This window comes from Myxocyprinus asiaticus, chromosome 4 (assembly GCF_019703515.2).
Source record: "Myxocyprinus asiaticus isolate MX2 ecotype Aquarium Trade chromosome 4, UBuf_Myxa_2, whole genome shotgun sequence".
Taxonomy (NCBI): domain Eukaryota; kingdom Metazoa; phylum Chordata; class Actinopteri; order Cypriniformes; family Catostomidae; genus Myxocyprinus; species Myxocyprinus asiaticus.
Window position 1 is genome coordinate 40,755,642 of NC_059347.1, and position 21,699 is coordinate 40,777,340.

General features: G+C 38.5%; 1 protein-coding gene across 1 annotated transcript in view; it reads left to right on the forward strand.

Moving 5' to 3' along the window:
• The window catches only part of arrdc1a (arrestin domain containing 1a), a 35,351-nt gene that overhangs the window by 2,053 nt on the left and 11,599 nt on the right, over positions 1-21,699 (forward strand). The window contains exons 2-3 of the mRNA XM_051695754.1: positions 18,042-18,152; positions 18,238-18,288. Of these exons, the coding sequence (XP_051551714.1) occupies positions 18,042-18,152; positions 18,238-18,288 (162 nt within the window). The remainder of the gene's footprint in view (positions 1-18,041; positions 18,153-18,237; positions 18,289-21,699) is intronic.

Consider the following 21,699-nt stretch of genomic DNA (forward strand, 5'->3'; position numbering starts at 1 on the left):
GCCATTTTGCCACAACTTTGAAGGTATGCTTGGGGTCATTGTCCATATGGAAGACCCATTTGCGGCTGAGCTTTAACTTTCTGGTGGATGTCTTGAGATGTTGCTTCAATATATCCACATAATTTACCTTCCTCATGATGCCATCTATTTTGTGAAGTGCACCAATCCCTCCTGCATCAAAGCACCCCCACAACATGATGCTGCCACCCCCATGCTTCACGGTTGGGATGGTGTTCTTCGGCTTGCAAGCCTCACTTTTTTCCTCCAAACATAATGATGGTTTTTATGGCCAAACAGTTACATTTTTGTTTCATCAGACCAGAGGATATTTCTCCAAAAATTAAGATCTTTGTCCCCATGTGCACTTGCAAACTGTAGTCTGGCTTTTTTATGTCAGTTTTGGAGCAGTGGCATCTTCCTTGCTGTGCAGCCTTCCAGGTTATGTCGATATAGGACTCGTTTTACTGTGGATATAGATATTTGTCTATCCGTTTCCTCCAGCATCTTCACAAGGTCCTTTGCTGTTGTTCAGGGATTGATTTGCACTTTTTGAACTACGTTCATCTCTAGGAGACAGAATGCATCTCCTTCCTGAGTGGTATGTTGGCTGCATGGTCCCATGGTGTTTATACTTGTGTACTATTGTTTGTACAGATGAACGTGGCATTTGGAAATTGCTCCCAAGGATGAACCAGGCTTGTGGAGGGCCATCATTTTTTTTTCTGAGGTCTAGGTTGATTTCTTTTGATTTTCCCATGATGCCAAGCAAAGAGGCACTGAGTTTGAAGGCAGAACTTAAAATACATCCACAGGTTCACCTCCAATTGACTCCAATTAGCCTATCAGAAGCTAATTGTCTAAAGGCTTGACATAATTTTCTGGAATTTTTCAGAACAATAAAGGCACAGTTAACTTAGTGAATGTAAACTTCTGTCCCACTGGAATTGTGATATAGTCAATTAAAAGTGAAACAATCTGTCTGTAAACAATTGTTGGAAAAATTACTCATGTCATGCACAAAGTAGATGTCATAAACGACTTGCCAAAGCTATAGTTTGCTAATATGAAATATGAAAAATCTGTGAAGTGGTTAAAAAATGAGTTTTAATGACTTCAGCCTAAATGTATGTAAACTTCTGACTTCAACTGTATTTGCTTCATTGCTCATTTATTGGCGACTGATTCTACATGCATCGCAATATAAGCTTTTATTATTTTTAAGATATCACTGTCCAGTTATCATTGAGACAAATGACCAATCGGATTGTTGATCATGGTCAGCATGCGGTGAATTTTATTTTCCAGCTATCAGCACCATTCAGTGTGCAGCGTGATCACATGGCTTACCTGGGAACATTTTTACATTACTTACCGTTCAGTTCATAAAGTATATTGGATGAATATCAGATATATTTATTGCATACACAATGGTAATTTACAAATACACCTGCAACCTAACTTAAAAATAGCCAGCAAAAATCAGTTGGCAGAACAGACAATGCAGCCTTTGTTGAGCTTGTGGTTTGGGCCTTGCCTTGGCCAAGGGATAAAGAAGAAATGTCTCCGGTTTATTATATAAAAACAAGGGTATAGGCTGACATCCTTTCTGCTGAAAATCCTCCATGACTCAGTGTAAACAAGGAAGTACAATTAAAAGTGTGTTGCTTTGGTCCGCTTGTGAAACAGCTGTGGATTAGGCAAATGTGATACAACTGAAAATGAGTCAGACTATAGTCAGATTGAATCTACAAATATGTCATAAGAAAATTAAAATGTCACATCATAAGTAATTAATATGGTTACAACAATGAAATGAGAAAGAGAGAAAGTCATGTGGTTTTGTCATTGGTTTGGGACTGGTCTGTTGTTTGAGCTAAGATCTCTTGTCAGGGCGTTGATGACGAGGACTCACCAGACTGGTTTGTTAGCATTCCAGATCAAGGAAAACATGAATGACAATCACACACAGTCGTCATTACAACTAGACTTGGAGAAATGATGTCAGTCTACAGTATTTGTTTTCTTTAGAGTTTCCGGTTTAGCTGAACCCTGCCTGGATGTTTTTTAAACTGTAGGTATTTATATATAAACTGAAACACTAAAAATTTATTTTGAGTGTTCAGATTATTGACTTTTACTTCACCTGTTGGTCCTACTCTATACTGTTATACTGTTGTTACACTGTACTTACATGTAAAGTATCCCGATTTTTGTGTATTTTTCAGACTAAATTACTTTAGATCTTCAAACGAGATGTAACATAAAACAAAGGCAACCTGAGTAAACACAAAATACAGTTTTCAAATGTGTGTGTATATATATATATATATATATATATATATATATATATATATATATATTTATTTTTTTTTTTTTTTATTGAAGCAAAAAAGTTATCCAACACGTGAAAACTAACTGCCCCCTTAAACTTAATAGCTGGCTGTGCCACCTTTCATAGCAACAACTGCAACCAAAAGCTTCCAATAACTGGAGATCAGTCTTTCACAACACTGTGGTGGAATTTTGTCCCACTCTTCTTTGCAGAACTGCTTTAGTTCAGCCACATGGGAGGGTTTTCAAGCATGAACTGCCCATTTAATGTCCTGCCACAGCATCTCAATCAGGTTCAAGTCAGGACTTTGACTAGGCCACTCCAAAACTTTAATTTAGCTTCTTTTGAGCCATTCAGAGGTGGACTTACTCCTATGCTTTGGATCATTGTCTTGCTGCATAATCCAGTTGCGCTTGAGCTTCAACTCACGGACTGATGACCGGATGTTCTCCTTTATGTTGCTTTTCTGGTAGAGAGCAGAATTCATGATTCCCTCAATTATTGCAAGTCGCCCTGGCCCTGAAGCAGCAAAGCATCCCCACACCATCACACTACCACCACAATGCTTGACCGTATGTATGATGTTCTTTTTGTGGAATTCTGTGTTTGATTTACGCCAGATGTAACGGGACCCTGTCTTCCAAACAGTTCCTTTTTCGACTCATCAGTCCACAGAACATGCTCCCAAAAGCTTTGAAGATCATCAAGGTGTGTTTTGGCAAATTTCAGACGAGCCTTAATGTTCTTCTGGGTTAACAGTGGTTTTCACCTCGCCACTCTTCCATGGATGGCATTTTTGGCCAGTGTCTTTCTAATAGTGGAGTCATGAACAGTGACCTTTATTGATACGAGAGAGGCCTGCAGTTGTCCTTGGCTTTTTTGTAACTTCCTGGATGAGTCGTCGCTGTGCTCTTGGAGGAATTTTGGAAGGTTGGCCACTTCTGGGAAGGTTCACTACTGTGCCAAGTTTTCTCCATTTGGAGATAATGGCTCCCACTGTGGTATTTGGAGTCCCAGAACCTTTGAAATAGCTTTGTAACCCTTCCCAGACTGATGTATTTCAATCACCTTTTTCCTCATCATCTTCGACCTTGGCATAGTGTGCAACTGGGTGAGACCTTTTAGTCAAATTCATATTGCTGAAAAAGTTCTATTTAGGTGTTGATTTGATTGAACAGGGCTGACAGTAATCAGGCCTGGGTGTGTCTTGTCCAGCTGAACCTCATTATGAATGCAGTTTCATAGATTTGGGGATTTAGTAACTAAGGGGCAAATACTTTTTCACAAAGGCCCAGTTGGTATTGGATAACTTTTTTGCTTCAATAAATAACATTATCATTTAAAAACTGTATTTTGTGTTTACTCAGATTGCCTTTGTTTTATGTTAGATTTTGTTAGATTTATTTTTTGTTTTTAAACAAGTTAGTAGGAGATATACACAAAAACAGAAGAAATCAGGATGGGGAGAATACTTTTTCACAGCACTGTAGCTGCATGCTACATCTGTAATTGATGGTAAGCCTTGTTCTGCAAATATTCTTGCAATATGTATACAGTAAACTGTTATCTTTGTAGTAGCAATTGCAAATCTTGTGGAAGTTGTGCAGAACATGATATACACAATAAAATTCTTTAAATTGTAATAGTATTTGAAGACATCTAATGTAAAATGTGACCCAAACATTCATTTGCTCTCAGTTCAGGTGTGTTCACCAGTGGCAGATGCTTTGCTGGCTAGTAAAAAAAAAAAGGAAAAAATAATAATTTAAAAGTCATCACAGGTCATTTTTAACTTGGAGCGATAAAGTCAATTGAATGAATTGAGTGATATTCTGTTCAAAGTATCAGAGGTGTGATTGGTTATGAAGAGATTCCAGACGCTCGTTTTAAACCCTTGAGCGCACAAAATCCCCTGCGCATGCAATACAACCTTTCGTGCGTGAGGAAACCTGCCTCGGGAGTAAGGTCATTCTTCTGCCTTTACTCGTGCAAACACCTTTTAATTTGGTCAGTCGTGGGGCAGGCTCTTGCTGTTTTGTTTGTAACCTCAATTACCATTGGTTATTATCTTTTTCCAGAAGTCAGTTGTGTTTGGCTCCCTGTTACTACACAGAACCATAAACTTGCCTGTGCTTTGTGAGAGACATGGCTTCATCAAGGGACCCTCTGCATGTTAGTCATTATTACTTTATTTGTTGCTAATAACAGGGCTGATTTAATGTATGCAAGTACTGTGTATCTTTGGAAGACACTTTAAAAACAGGTAGGTTTCTAGCTAGCTGTTGCATTCTTGTGATGTTACTATATACAGTAGAACTTAAAGAACTGCCATGTATTTATATATAATATATAATCTGACTTTTGTCATTGCAGATATAAGACACTTTATAATTAATTGAAAAGTTGTGAGCCCAGGAAAATAAATCATAGCCTTATTAATAGGATGTTGCAAAGTTTCTGCATCTACATTGGTGACTTTAAACCACTGATTTCAAAGTTGCTATTAGGGGACTATCTTTAATTTGCATAATGTATGTCACGTTAGATAAAAAAGTAAATTACTTGTAAATATAATTAAGCATGCAATATAAACATTTTAGAGAAAGCATTTTTTTGTTATCAGCCTAGATATTGCTACCTTGTCATTATGCATGGTTGATTGTGTTTTATATGCTTTCCATCTCTTGTACAAGGGTTCCTGCCTATACGTCACCCACAGCTATGCTTTTAGGCCTGAATTGTGCCTAAACTGTAATTAATAGCTGTAGTATACTGCACCAAAAAATTCAATTTCACATTTTTTTAATAATGTTTTTATTTTTAATATTACATTTTCTCCCATGAAAATAACATGTTGAAATTAACATGTAAAATATATCAATCCTAGGTCTGTGGCCTTCTCACAGTATGCCATGATGCTAGATAAAGATGGTGAAGTAATGCCAGAGCTTTATTCCAAGACACTTGACCTGAGTAATTGCAGATCACTTTTGAACATTTTTGGAAGATATTTGGCCCAATCAGTGTTTTATGACTGGATCAAGCAAATGATCACACAAAACTAATAATGTTAAAATAAAATGTTAAATAACCAGCAGTCTATGTTCTCTGCACACTGGGGTGTAGAGAGAGAGGAATTAAAGAACTGAGCAGATAGAACCAGAAAGATAGGGCTTTTAAATACAGATTTGACAAAAGAACTGACACATACATACCTGTGAGATGTGAATTGACACTATGTACACTAATGTACACTAACCAAATGCAGCTCATGACATTATCGCAAAAGCAATGGTATGTCTGTATTACACCCAGGGGTGGATTACTGTATATGATCGAGACACAGTACATTAGAATTTAGTTATATCAATTGACAGACACATATTGGACACTGAAATTAAACATTTTGATGTAAAAAAGAACGCACAATATTTGCTCAGTTGGCTACAAATATCTGAAATGTACATTATAGTGACATTGAATCCGTTTACCTGCACACGAATATGATGATAACTCAGAAAAATAAGCTTATTTAAAAAATCTGACTAAGCAAGAAAACCACGTTTACATGAGATTTGAAATAATTGAGTTATTCTCTGCTTTTGACGGCAAACCATGAAGAGGCTAGAGGTAGACCGATATATCAGTTTTACAGATTAATCAGTACCGGTAGTTGCTTTTTGGAACTATCAGTTATCGGAAAAAATATATGAAGATAGTTGCCGATGTTTTATTTTCATTTATTCCCCTATTTTTTATTTTTATTCCTTATCAAAAAAACCTCATCTGGTGAATTATATACATAGAAAAACTCTTCATCTGGTGAATCTATAGGCTGTAAAAAGCTTCATTTGGTAAATACTCACATATAGAGCATTGTAACAGAGTTAATTCTCAGTCATTTTAAAATAAGAGTCCTCTGTGTATTTCGGGCTTGTTTAAAGTAAAAACTCCAAATCTTCATTTATCTGGTTATTATTGGGATTTTGGATGCACAATAAACTGCTTCTGGGATTTTATTAATTTTTCAGCCTCAATGACTGTGCCCTTCATTGTATGGAAAGAATAAGATATTTTTTTATTATTATATAGATCATTTGTAAAAAAAGCTATCGGCCGATTAATCAGCTATCGGCATTTTCCACCACCTTAGTTATCGGTATCGGCAAAAATCCACATTGGTCGACCTCTGGAAGAGGCATACGCATGAAACATGCGTACACTGGATAAGCAAGGTAAAGAATGCCAGTAAAGGTGTTTACATGCAATGCAAAATCAGGGTTATGGGCAAAAATTGGTTTATTCTTAACCTGATTATGACCTTTATGACTGATAAAGGAAAGCTGTTTAATGTGTTTACATGACCACACACACGTTGTCAGCTCATTAAGCATAATCTGTGTAAGAACGTAAATGTGCTCATTGACTGTTGGTAGTTTTTGGAACTGAGGGAGAGCTAACACTTCTGTTCATCTGCAAAGCAGTCACAGTTATTGGCCAATACCAATAATCTCAAAATGGCTAAACTTTGTCAGCCTGGTCGTAACAGTCTATCACTACTATTTTTGTATTTTAATAAAAGTATATTCATTGTAGAAAATGACATTTCTGCTGTGTCTTATTGCTAAATTCCCCATGTGGCAAGATTATCTCCTTTTAGCAATGGCTTGCACATCTGTAGAAAGAAGGTTTCAGAATGATTTTTTGAGAAACAGGAAGTGAATTAGTTATTTGTGCTGTAGATCATTCACATGAGATGACAGTCTAGACCTCCTCTTTTGACTCCATATTGTTATTGTGCTTTTGTCTGTCTCCATGGTAACCTGAAAGCGTTATTGCAACATCCTACTGTAAAAGCTGAAGGACAGAGCAATGTCAAATTAAGTGCAGTTCTCAATAAAGGAACCACCATTCAACTTGGTGCCAGGAATAGTTTACCCAAAAATGAAAATTCTGTCATCATTTACAGTACTCAGCCTTATGACGTTACAAACCCACATGTTGTTATTCATTCCATGGAACACAAAAAGTTTCACGTCTTTTCCACACAAATCATATGGTGCTACTTTTATTGTGGGGTTTTTTTTTTTTTTTTTTTTTTGGAGCTTGATACCCAGTGGTCACTATGAACTGTCACTGTATGGGAAAAGCCATGTCCACACTAATCCTTTTAAAAAAACCTCTGTTTTCAGGTTCCTAATGTCAGCATTGTCCAAATATGCTGTTATGAAACGTTTTTTTGAAAAGCGTCCATTTACGGTGGAGGAAAATGGTGTGCTCTTATGGATAAGATTGAGAATTCTCTCATTTACTCACCATCATGCCATCCCATATGTGTCTGACTTTATTTCTTCTGTTGAACACAAACAAAGATTTTAAGAAGAATATCTCAGCTCTGTTGGTCATTCAATGCTGGTGAATGGTGGCCAGAACTTTGAAGCTCCAAAAAGCACATAAAGGAAGCTTAAAAGTAATCCATACGACTTTAGTAAATCCATGTCTTCAGAAGCGCTATAATAGGTTTTGGTGAGAAACAAATAAATATTTAAGTCCTTTTTTTCATGTAAATTCTCCTCCCTGCCCAGTAGGTGCCGGAATGAATGAAGAATGCAAATCACCAAAAACAAGATGAAGAACTCTTAGGAGATAAGAGAACGCTTAGGAGGGCCAGTGAAAGTGGACATTTATAGTAAAAAAAGGACTTAAATATTGTTCTGTTTCTCACCCACACCTATTAAATTACTTCTGAAGACATGGATTTAACAACTGGAGTCATATGGATTACTTTTATGCTGCCTTAATGTGCTTTTTGGAGCTTGAAAGTTCTTGTTACCATTCATTTGCATTGAATGGACCTACAGAGCTGAGATATTTTTTCTAAAAATCTTTATTTGTGTTCTGCAGAAGAAAGAAAGTCATACACATCTGGTATGGCATAAGGGTGAGTAAATGATGAGAGAAATTTCAGTTTTGGGTGAACGATTCGTTTAATGACACACATATAATTATATTAAATATTATATATATATATATATTATAAAAAATCAACAACAGTCTGGGAAGGGTTTGTGTTTGGTAGTTCGGGGAACAGACACAGTCTCTATATGATATCTAGGTGATACAGTCTCTATATGTTGTAGTTTATGTGACCTGTGTGACGTCTCAAGGCAGCTAGCAGATGTTCAGATTAACCAGTTTATAGATTTAGTTTAACAGTTAGTCAAAAACTAAAACTATCACTATTAAGACAATGAGCCAAATTGCTAAAACTCTTCCAGTTGTCTATAAATCCCATGCTATTCTCCGGACACCACTCCGACATCCAGCCGTTCAGTGACACTAATCTACTATAAACCTCATCACCACGACGCGCAGGGAGGGGGCCAGAGCATATTACAGTGTCTGCATCATTTTTGCAAGTTTACACATCTCTTTAACATTATCTTTAGTGATCTCTGACTGGCAAAGCCACACATCGTTAGTAGTGGTTGACTGATATGGGTTTCATAATGCCCGATGCCGATATCCAGAGAGCAGGGTGGCCGAAAGGCAGATACAATGTCGATATATCACACAATTTAATATAGTAAATAACATAAATATAAAATTGCAAAATAACAAACTTATTTAGCACTACATTTACTCAATTTCATACACAAATTTGTAAAAAATTATCTAAAAAAACAATATTTTATTTTAAATGGTAGATACCAGTTTCTTCTGATTTCTGTTTAGTCATCACATTTTAGTAATTTATTTGCACATGAAGAAATTGTTAATATATTAGGAAGAAGCAAATAACAGTACACACAGTAGTCCAGCAACCATGGATGGCATGCCCATGTTAACAATCACATGTTCTCCAAAAATACCAAATCAAACCAATTGCACATACAGTGCATAGTGAATAAGACATTTACTTATAGCACAGGTGAAGCGCTTTTACCTTGAAGACTATTACCAGAGACTATTTAGCAGAGACGGGCCACTTCTATTAAAATGAATGGGAGAAATTAGAACGCCCAATTGCAGCCAACGGTCAGCTGATGTAGATAGGAAGTACTGCCTTACAGGTAAAAGAGCCAATCACCTTTTAGATACAGACATCGCCTGTCAATCAATTCGAATGGGCATGCACATTAGCTATAAAAGCTGGGAAAATTGCATTTTTTAGCATAATCTGAGGTAAAAAAGCAACATTTATGATACCAGTGTTGTCAGATTTTACTGCTGATTTGAAATATGTCCTTTGATTGTAATCTTGACCAACTGTTTTGGAGATTCCGGTCTTTCCCCATTCAAGTAGAGAGGAGCTGCACTGTCATGACTGGAAATAGCCTTCCGAGAGCGTTCCAGATAAATTCAGCAAAAAAAGAAACGTCCTCTCACTTTCAACTGCTTTTATTTTCAGCAAACTTAACATGTAAATATTTGTATGAACATAAAAAGATTCAACAACTAAGACATAAACTGAACAAGTTTCACAGACATGTGACTAACAGAAATGGGGGTGGGGTGGTGCTTAAAATCAAAAGTAACAGTCGGTATCTGGTGTGGCCACCAGCTGCATTAAGTACTACAGTGCATCTCCTCCTCATGGACTGCACCAGATTTGCCAGTTCTTGCTGTGAGATGTTACCCCACTCTTCCACCAAGGCACTTGCAAATTCCCGGACATTTCTGGGGGGAATGGCCCTAGCCCTCACTCGCCAATCCAACAGGTCCCAGATGTGCTCAGTGAGATTGAGATCCGGGCTCTTCGCTGGCCATGGAAGAACACTGACATTCCTGTCGTGAAATCACGCAGAGAACGATGTCAGGATGAGCCTGCAGGAAGGGTACCACATGAGGGAGAATGTTGTCTTCCCTGTAACCCACAGCATTGAGATTGCCTGCAATGACAACAAGCTCAGTCCGATGATGCTGTGACACTCCACCCCAGACCATGACGGACCCTCCACCTCCAAATTGATCCCGCTCCAGAGTTCAGTCCTTAGAGTAACGCTCCTTCCTTCGATGAAATACGCGAGTCCGACCATCACCCCTGGTGAGACAAAACCGCGACTCGTCAGTGAAGAGCACTTTTTGCCAGTCCTGTCTGGTCCAGTGAAGGTGGGTTTGTGCCCATAGGCGACGTTGTTGCTGGTGATGTCTGGTAAGGACCAGCCTTACAACAGGCTTACAAGCCCACAATCCAGCCTCTCTCAGTCTATTGCGGACAGTCTGAGCACTGATGGAGGGATTGTGCAATTCTGGTGTAACTCAGGCAGTTGTTGTTGCCATGTCCCGCAGGTGTGATAATTGGATGTACCAATCCTGTGCAGGTGTTGTTACACGTGGTCTGCGAGGACGATCAGCTGTCCTTCCTGTCTCCCTGTAGCGTTGTCGTAGGCGTCTCACAGTACGGACATTGCAATTTATTGCCCTGGCCACATCTGCAGTCATCATGCCTCCATGCAGCATGCCTAAGGCATGTTCACGCAGATGAGTAGGGACTCTGGGCATCTTTCTTTTGATGTTTTTCAGAGTCAGTAGAAAGGTCTCTTTAGTGTCCTAAGTTTTTATAACTATGGCCTTAATTGCTTACCGTCTGTAAGCTGTTAGTGTCTTAACGACCGTTCTACAAGTGCATGTTCAATAATTGTTTATGGTTCATTGAACAAGCATGGAAAACATTGTTTAAACCCTTTACAATAAAGATTTGTAAAGTTATTTGTATTTTTACAAAATTATCTTTAAAATACAGTGTTTATGTTTATGTCCGACAGTGGACTGACTTGCTAAAAAGACTTTGGTTGCACTCGTGCTCGTGCAGATCCAGTGAGCAGCAGCAATCTCCTGACAGTTTAAACAGCTTGGATCGCTGCTTGGATTGTGACCACTGACCATCATGATTTGTGAATCAGAGGAACGTTTGATCCTGAAGTTTTGATTCTGGCTGATAGAATACATGCTTCAGAGGAAGATATTAAATGAGCGCTCGACGGGAAGAAAATGCTGGATTTCCGTGAGGTTTTTGAATTTCATCTGTTTAAACAAGATATCTGCATATTTGAAAACAATATATAATAGACGTTTTATTGATATATCCCTTTGATCATTAGAAAAGAAAGTTAAAAGTGACAGGGAACTGCTGAGGAAAGGCTGATAGAATACGTGTTTTAGAGGTAAATAAATGAGCACTCCACAGGATGCTGGATCTGCTCAAGTTGTGAGGTTGGTTTATTACATCTTTTCAAATGAGATATGCGCATATTTGCAGACGGTATATGATATTAGTTTTATTGATATTTGCCTTTTTATCATTAGTCAAGACAGTTAAAAGTTACAGGGAACTGTTAAGGAGAGAGAGGAAGAATGAAACATGCGAACACTTTAACATTATGAGCTCAAACGCATCTGCTGTGGCTCTGATATGCGGATATTTAAATGAGACTGTGTTGCACACCGGTCTATTATTGTAGTAACATGATGCACACAACAACAAAATGAACCGTGACTGGTCCTTTACATGTCTCAAAGTCCTGAACCCGATTGAGATGCTGTGGCAGGACATTAAATGGGCAGTTCATGCTCGAAAACCCTCCCATGTGGCTGAACTAAAGCAGTTCTGCAAAGAAGAGTGGGCCAAAATTCCAGCACAGCATTGTGAAAGACTGATCTCCAGTTATTGGAAGTGTTTGGTTGCAGTTGTTGCTGCTAAAGGTGGCACAACCAGCTCTTACACACTGCAGGGTTTTTGGGCTGTCGCCTGAAATTGTTCTCACTCAAATTTAAAAGCTCCCTGTTCACACATACAGTGGACTAATTTCATAAAAATGGTCTCATTTTACAGATAACCCCCTACATTTTATGAAATTATTGAATTAATAAATAACATTGTAAATGTTTACAATTTTATGATAGACATTTAAAAATATATATATTTTTAATGTCTGAAGTTTAAAAGCATGCCATTTCAGTTCTGTGTCCTTAGTTTTCAAGCAAAAAGTCTTATTTTATTCCACTGGATGGCGGGAAGTACTAGAAAAAAGAATGTTTCCTCTATCACCTTCCATCACATTATATTGATCTGAAATGTAGGTGGTGCTCTAACGATTTTTAGCACTCACCCATAGACAGCAAGTCTTTTTCTGAAGAGCTTAGAGCGTCCACACTGTTTTGTTGAATATCTTGGCTTCTGAGTTGTCTAGAAGCCCAATCTAGGTGTAACATAGATTTTGCTGATGATTTGTTTCTCATACTTTTTCTACTTTAAACAACATTGGATTATTCACCTAAGCAAGCTACCAAACAAGTAATTTCTTTAACTCATTTTAAAGCTAACAACACAAGGTAAGATTTGATATAAAGTTTGAGGCTATTTTGGGCTTACAGATCAGTGGTCAGCAAAGAAAATAGACATTTGCATTTTATGCCTTACCGAAATAAAATTTCACTTTGTGATATTTTTTTTTAAATAATTCAAACTGTGGTTTTGTGGCAAATAATAAACTGTACAGTCACCTTCCTGAGAATGAGAGCTTTCATTTGATATATGACTTGTCTATTTAAATGCTATGTGAAGGACTTTTATATTCTTTTTTTTATTTTTTTATTTCTACAACGTAACCTCTAGGTGGGGCCAATTTGCGACACAAATGTTTTCAAGCCTTATTTTGTTATTTCATGCAATTAAATGCAGAAGTGATGGGGTTCTCTGAAGAGTACAGATTCTAAGCTTTCAAGTTATACCACATATACCTTATTTATGCATACAGGGACTTCGGGGTGTTATATGTTAAAACGGCTTGCCATATAGCGCCTCCCCAGAGTATAAGAGGTTAAGTTTAAGGGGGGCAGTTTGTTTTTCACATGGGTGATTGAGGTGTTGTATAACTTTTTTGCTTCAATAAAAAGAAAATATATTTGAAAACTGTATTTTGTGTTTACTCAGGTTGCCTTTGTTTTATGTTATAACTTGTTTGAAGATCTAAAACAGTTTAGTCTGAAAAATACACAAAAATAGAAGTCAGGAATACTTTTTCACAGCACTGCATATATCCACTCACCGGCCACTTAATTAGGTACACCTGTACATCTACTTTTTCATGCTATTGTCTAATCAGCCAATCGTGTGGCAGCAGTGTAATGTATAAAATCAGGCTGATATGGGTCAGGAGCTTTAGTTAATGTTCACATCAACCATCAGAATGGGGAAAATGTGATCTCCGTGATTAAGACCGTGGCATGATTGTTGGTGCCAGATGGGCTGGTTTGAGTATTTCTGTAACTGCTGATCTCCTGGGATTTTCACGCACAAGTCTGTAGAGTGTAAAGAGAATTGTGTGAAAAACAAAAAACCTCCAGCGAGCGGCAGATCTGTGGGTGAAAACGGCTTGTTAAAGGAATAGTTCACCCAAAAATGAAAATTTTATAATTTACTCACCCTCAGGCCATCCAAGATGCGTATGACCTTCTTTCTTCATCAGAACAGGATTTAAGATTTTTAGGAAAGTATTTCAGCTTTTTAGCTTCATCCAATGCAAGTGAATGGACACCAATTTTTGACAGTCCAAAAGGCACACTTAGTCAGCATCAAAGTAATCCACAAAACTCCAGCCAATCAAGTAATGTCTTCTGAAGTGAATCGATATGTTTGTGTGAAAAACTAATTAAAACTTTATTAACTTTAAAAATCGCTTCCTGTAAACACTCAATGCCTCGCGTCGCTGTCGCGTGACGTCATCATGTTGGCGCATTCACGCAAGAATTGAGAAGTTCTGCTCTGTACAGAGAGCTGGCGGAAGTGCTGATTTAAAGTTAAAAACTTCTTAATTAGCAATTTGTTTTTCTCACAAATTAAATTCAGAAGACATTACTTAATCGACTGGAGTCGTGTGGATTACTTTGATGCTGCCTAAATATGCTTTTTGGACCATCAAAAATTGGTGTCCATTCACTTGCATTGGATAAAGCTAAAAACCTGGGATACTTTCCTAAAAACTTTAAATCCTGTTCTGATGAAGAAACTCAGATACATCTTGGATGGCCTGAGGTTGAGTAAATTATCAGCAAATTTTCATTTTTGGTGAACTATTCCTTTAATGACAGAGGTCAGAGGAGAATGGCCAGACTGGTCCAAGCTGACAGGAAGGTGACAGTAACCCAAATAACCACGTTTCAACAGTTTTATGCAGAAAAGCATTTCTGAACATTCAACACGTCGAACATTGAGACGGATGGGCTACAGCAGCAGAAGACCCCTCCGGGTACCACTACTGTCAGCTTAGAACAGGAAACTGAGGCTGCAGTGGGCACAGGCTCACCAAAACTGGACAGTAGATGATTGGAAAAACATCACCTGGTCTGACATTTCTGCTGAGGTACACAGATAGTAGGCCCACTGCAGCCTCAGTTTTCTGTTCTTGGCTAACAGAAGTGGAACCTGACATGTTCTTCTGCTGTTTTAGCCCATCCACCTCAAGGTTCAACATGTTGTGCTTTCTGAGATGCTATTCTGCTCACTACAATTGTACCGTAACCATTCTGGCCATCTCCGTTGACCTCTCTCATCAACAAGGCGTTTTCGTCCACAGAACTGCCGCTCACTGGTTGCTTTTGTTGAAAATCCTCAAACCAGCCTGTCTGGCACCAACAACTATGCCACCGTTGAAATCACTGAGATCACATTTTTTTACCCATTCTGATGGTTGATGTGAACATTAACTGAAGCTCCTGATCCATATCTGCATGATTTTATACATTACACTGCTGCCACATGATTGGCTGATTAGATAATCGCATGAATATGTAGATGAACAGGTGTACCTAACAAAGTGGCCAGTGAGTGTATATACAGTACTTTTATTCACCAAAGTGGCATTCAACTGATCACAATGTGTAGTCAGGACATTAATAAAGTGAAAAATTACTATTACAATTTGAAACAGAACTTCTTAAACTTCTTCAAAGTGTTCTCATCAAAAAATCCTCCATGTGCAGCAATGACAGCTTTGCAGATCCTAGGCATTCTAGCTGTCAATTTGTCCAGATACTCAGGTGACAAATTTACCCCACGCTTCCTGTAGCACTTGCCATAGATTCTTGTCGGGCACTTCTCACGCAGTGAGCTGATCCCACAAAAGCTCAATGGGGTTAAGATCCATAACACTCTTTTCCTTTTATCTGTTATCCAATGTCTGTGTTTCTTTGCCCACTCTAACCTTTTCTTTTGTTTTTCTGTTTCAAAAGTGGCTTTTTCTTTGCAATTCTTAAAGTAAAGTCTGCACCCCTGAGTGTTCTCTTTACTGATGTACAGTTGTGCTCAAAAGTTTGCATACCCTGGCAGAAATTATGAAATTTTGGCATTGATTTTGAAAATATGACTGATCATGCAAAAAAGCTGTCTTTTATTTAAGGATAGTGATCAAATGAAGCCATTTATTATCACATAGTTGTTTGGCTCCTTTTTAAATCATAATGATAACAAAAATCACCCAAATGGCCCTGATCAAAAGTTTACATACCCTTGAATGTTTGGCCTTGTTACAGACACACAAGGTGACACACACAGATTTAAATGGCAATTAAAGTTTAATTTCCCAGACCTGTGGCTTTTAAAATTGCAGTTAGTGTCTGTGTATAAATAGTCAATGAGTTTGTTAGCTCTGCACTGAGCAGGCTAGATACTGAGCCATGGGGAGCAGAAAAGAACTGTCAAAAGACCTTCGTAACAAGGTAATGGAACTATATAAAGATGGAAAGGGATATAAAAAGATATCCAAAGCATTGAAAATGGCAGTCAGTACTGTTCAATCACTTATTAAGAAGTGGAAAATTCAGGGATCTCTTGATACCAAGCCAAGGTCAGGTAGACCAAGAAAGATTTCAGCCACAACTGCCAGAAGAATTGTTCGGGATACATAGAAAAACCCACAGGTATACTCAGGAGAAATACAGGCTGCTCTGGAAAAAGACGGTGTGGTTGTTTCAAGGAGCACAACACGACGATACTTGAACAAAAATGAGCTGCATGGTCGAGTTGCCAGAAAGAAGCCTCTACTGCGCCAATGCCACAAAAAAGCCCGGTTAAAATATGCCCGATAACACCTTGACACGCCTCACAGCTTCTGGCACACTGTAATTTGGAGTGACGAGACAAAAATAGAGCTTTATGGTCACAACCATAAGCGCTATGTTTGGAGAGGGGTCAACAAGGCCTATAGTGAAAAGAATACCATCCCCACTGTGAAGCATGGTGGTGGCTCACTGATGTTTTGGGGGTGTGTGAGCTCTAAAGGCACGGGGAATCTTGTGAAAATAGATGGCAAGATGAATGCAGCATGTTATCAGAAAATACTGGCAGACAATTTGCATTATTCTGCTCGAAAGCTGTGCATGGGACGGTCTTGGACTTTCCAGCACGACAATGACCCTAAGCACAAGGCCAAGTTGACCCTCCAGTGGTTACAGCAGAAAAAGGTGAAGGTTCTGGAGTGGCCATCACAGTCTCCTGACCTTAATATCATCGAACCACTCTGGGGAGATCTCAACGTGCGGTTCATGCAAGACGACCAAAGACTTTGCATGACCTGGAGGCATTTTGCCAAGACGAATGGGCAACTATACTTCCTGAAAGAATTTGGGGCCTCATAGACAACTATTACAAAAGACTGCACGCTGTCATTGATGCTAAAGGGGGCAATACACAGTATTAAGAACTAAGGGTATGCAGACTTTTGAACAGGGGTCATTTCATTTTTTTCTTTGTTGCCACATTTTGTTTTATGATTGTGCCATTCTGTTATAACCTACAGTTGAATATGAATCCCATAAGAAATAAAAGAAATGTGTTTTGCCTTCTCACTCATGTTTTCTTTAAAAATGGTACATATATTACCAGTTCTTTTTGAGCACAACTGTACATGAAATTGGTGTTGAGCGGGTAGAATTCAATGAAGCTGTCAGCTGAGGACATATGAGGCGTCTATTTCTAAAACTAGAGACACTGATGTACTTATCCTCTTGTTTAGTTGTACATGTGGCCTTCCACATCTCTTTCTGTCTTTGTTAGAGCCAGTTGTCCTTTGTCTTTGAAGATTGTAGTGTACACCTTTGTATGAAATCTTCAGTTTGTTTGTTTTTATTTTGGCAATTTCAAGCATTGTATTGCCTTCATTCCTCAAAACAATGATTGACTGACGAGTTTCTAGAGAAAGCTGTTTCTTTTTGGCCATTTTTGACCTAAAATTGGCCTTAAGACATGCCAGTCTGTTGCATACTGTGGCAACTCAAAAACAAACATAAAGACAATGTTAAGATTCATTTAACAAACCAAATAACTTTCAGCAGTGTTTGATATAATGGCAAGTGATTTTATAGTACCAATTTAGCATGATTACTCAAGGATAAGGTGTTGGAGTGATGGCTGCTGGAAATGGGGCCTGTCTAGATTTGATCAAAAATGACTTTTTTCAAACAGTGATGGTGCTGTTTTCACACCAGTAATGTCCTGACTATACTTTGTGATCAGTTGAATGCCACTTTGGTGAATTAAAGTACCAATTTCCTTCCGAAACAGCAAAATCTGTATATTATTCCAAACTTTTGGCCGCCAGTGTATATGTGACAGAATTTCAGGTATATATAATGACAGAATTTTCTGTGCAGGGACATTTCTATCGGCTGACTGACTATACTGTATGTCTTTTATTCTTTCCACGAACAGCAATCAAAGTGAACTGTCAGGGCTTCTGTGGAGTGACCAGCAAAGCAAATGACATGGACTGGACTGAGGAGGAACTGTTCTTCAGCAGCTCTGTCTCAATAGCAGATAAAGGTACTCCAGTGACTCTCTCATGTATAATGAATGCCGCAAGATGCTAGTTTATATCCCTTACAATTTCTGTCCGTCTGTTTCTCAGGCACTCTGAAAGAGGGCGAGCACAGCTTTTCCTTCAAGTTTCTCTTACCAGGTAAGACCGCACTTTTCTGTCATTGAACACATCTGTTGTCCTGTATTCCTCCAAGATATGTTATCCACTGTTTACATTTATCCACGGCAACAGAACGGAACATAAATATTGTCTGAATATTAAACACAATAATGTATTTTTTTTTTTTTACTAGTGTTTGGTCTCTAGAACCTCAATATGTGACGCATTCAAAGTATGCTTATACCCTCGTGTTTTCTAATATCTTAACTCCTCAGGTTTCATTTTCTAAGAACATTTACCAGTAGAAAGACCTAATAAATATGAGTTGTCCAACATAATTATTTTCAGAGTGCTGCCCTGGTGGATGAACCTATCATTGTAAAAGACCTATAAATAGCATCAGACCTTTTGTTTAATAGGGTGTAATCAGTTGAGCAGGAAGAGACTTGTTTACATGATAATTGTTGACTTTCTAGTGAAACTACAGTATATTTCCCCCCTTATCTTATTAGAAACATATATTACACAGTGGCATGTGGTGGACTTTCGAAATGAGAATGAGACAGAGTGCCATCTCAGCATTCGTTTTTTTTTTTTTTTTTTAAAAAGGTTCAATATAGTTTTTTTCCGGGGACGCCATGTGAGAAACAGACGTGTGAGACACGAGCTCTGTGAACTTTGCTATTTTTTTTTTTATTATTTTCATGTTATAATCTGGTGAGATTCGATACACCCAGTTACATACTTGCTCTTTGAGGTAAACATGGCAAAGAAGTCAAAATCCTCAGACTCTGGAGACATTAAAAGACACTTACGTGTTCAAGCTGAGGCCTCTGACGGGACTGCCAGATGGGGACTCGATTTGGACGGCACGTCGGTAGATGAAATTCAGCGTCAACTGTCCAGCATGTCGGTGATGTTGACGAAGGTTGTTGCTGACTTGGAAGATCTCGCTGTAATACGTCGATCGATTACGGCGATGGAAACAAAATTCTCTGAGTTGTTTACAAGAGTGACAGAAGTTGAAAAACGAATCAATTATCTTGAGTCATCGGAAAAGGATTTATCCGCTAATCCACCTGCGTCCAAAACAGATTTGGAATTAATTTCAGAAAAACTGGAATATTTTGAAAATGTGAGCCGAAGGAATAACATACGAATTGTTGGAATACCTGAGCATGAAGAGGGCAAAGATATGGTGAAATTCCTGGACGAGCTCTTCCCGAGTCTGCTCGACATAACAGGCCACAAGCTGGAAATCGAGTGAGCTCACAGAGTCACAACTCACAGATCTGCTGAGGGAGAAAGACCCCGATCGATTTTGGCCAAATTTCTGAGATCATCCGATAAAGATCTCATGTTGCGCCAGGCGAGAAGCAAAGGGAAGCTTTCTTGGAAGAACCATAATATTTTCTTGTTCCCGGACTTTGCGAATTCGGCGGTAGAAACGCGATCGGTTCAAGGAATGTAAGAAACTCTTACACCAGCAGAAGATCACTTTTGCTCTGATGTTCCCGGCCAAACTGAGAATAGAAACGAAGAATGGTCGCAAAGTATTTACATGTCCAAAACAGGCACTCTCCTTCATAAATACATTGGAGTAAGCCATTTGATGTTTCTTATATTCGCGGTTCAGGGACTCTATTATCTGAGGAAGCTGGGTGCCATTTTTGTTTCTTTTTGTGATGGCTCCGCCTAGCGGCTGGAGTTTGTTTTGTTGCATGGCTCCAAGAAACTTTTGCATTGACGGAAGGTCTTTTTTACACTGAAGTTTCCGGCCAGATCGAGAATGGACACTTTGGATGACCACAAAATATCTACATGCTCACATAAAGGATGTCTTTTATAAATTTGATGGGCTGAGTAAGTTATGGTGTATTTTTCTTTTTTCTTTTTTTTTTTTTTTAGTTTGGCTCTTGATCATCCGAGGAACCAGGATGCCGGTTTTGTTTTTCGTGCTGGCTCTGCCTAGCGGCTGGAGCTTGTTCTGTTGAATATCACTCCTTTGGAACAGCTGTGGATAAATCTGTTTGTTCTTTGTGCTTATTCCTCCTACTGGCTGGAGCCTGTTTTGTTGAGTATTTTTACGGGACATTGGAATGATTATGTCATCCGCTGAACTCATAACAGCCAGCTCACTGAACAATTGCTTGTCTGTTCGAGGAAACTGAATGGCTTTATATCAGCTGGAGTTTATTTTGTGGAGGAACACACCTTCGAGATGGTTCTGTGAATGAGTCTACATGTTTTTTCTGTTATTCTGCCTGTTGGCTGGGGTCTGTTTTACAAAGTATTTTCTGTTATGTAATTTTGCCTTACAAAATTTGTATAGAAGCACCGGACTTGAGCAATCCGATGGCAAAGTTGTCGCGGGGGCTCTCATAGGTGTACATGGACTCTTTGAGATTTAAGGGATTGACGCCGGTTGGCGCTGTCGTGCGCGTGTTAATGCGCACATTTTTCTTTTTTCTGTTTGTTTTGATCAGGGGGAAGTTCAGGGTTTGATTGTTGCATTAATGGGGAATGTGGTCTGTATAATGTTGTTTGTTGACACACAATTTATTTCTTTTTATTATATCAATATGTCAGATGTTAATATGAATAAGTTGTCTCTCTCCACATGGAATGTGAATGGGTTGGGGCACCCCATAAAAAGAAGGAAGGTTATTTCTTTTCTGAAACGTAAGAAATATGATATTGTGTTTCTTCAAGAAACACATCTTTCCCCGCAGGAAGCTAAAAAAAATTTGGGAAGATATGGGGTGGGCATGTTTTCTTTAGTGTTGGCTCAAGTAAGAGCAGGGGAGTCATTATATTGATTAATAAACATCTACAATTCAAATTTCTCAAACAGATTAAAGATAAATTAGGAAGAGTCATTATTGTTTTAGCTGAAATTCAGGGGCAAAGGTTGATTTTGGCTAATATTTATGCGCCTAACGCTGATGATCAGGGCTTTTTTATAGATCTTGAAGGGATGTTGCAAGCCGCTGGCACCCCTCATGATATAATATTGGGAGGAGACTTTAATCTTTTGATGGACTCAGTCCTTGATCATAGTGAAGCAAAATTGTGTAAGCCCCCTAGAGCAACGGTGACACTTCACAGGATGTGTAAAAATCTTGGTCTTGCAGATATTTGGCGACTTTTGAACCCATCTGGTAGGGACTATACATTTCTTTCATCAGTCCATAAAATTTATTCTAGAATAGATTTATTTTTGATATCTAAGTCCCTCATTTCATCTGTTGCGGATTGCTCAGTTGGAAACATCTTCGTCTCAGATCACGCCCTGGTGAGTTTAGAGATGTTGCCACATACAGAAAAAAAGAAATCATATAGTTGGTGCTTTATTGTATCCCTTTTGCAAAATTCTGATTTCCAACAATTGTTAAAGACCGAAATCAGTGTTTATATGGAGACCAACTGGTCCTCCGTATCCTCTGTGGG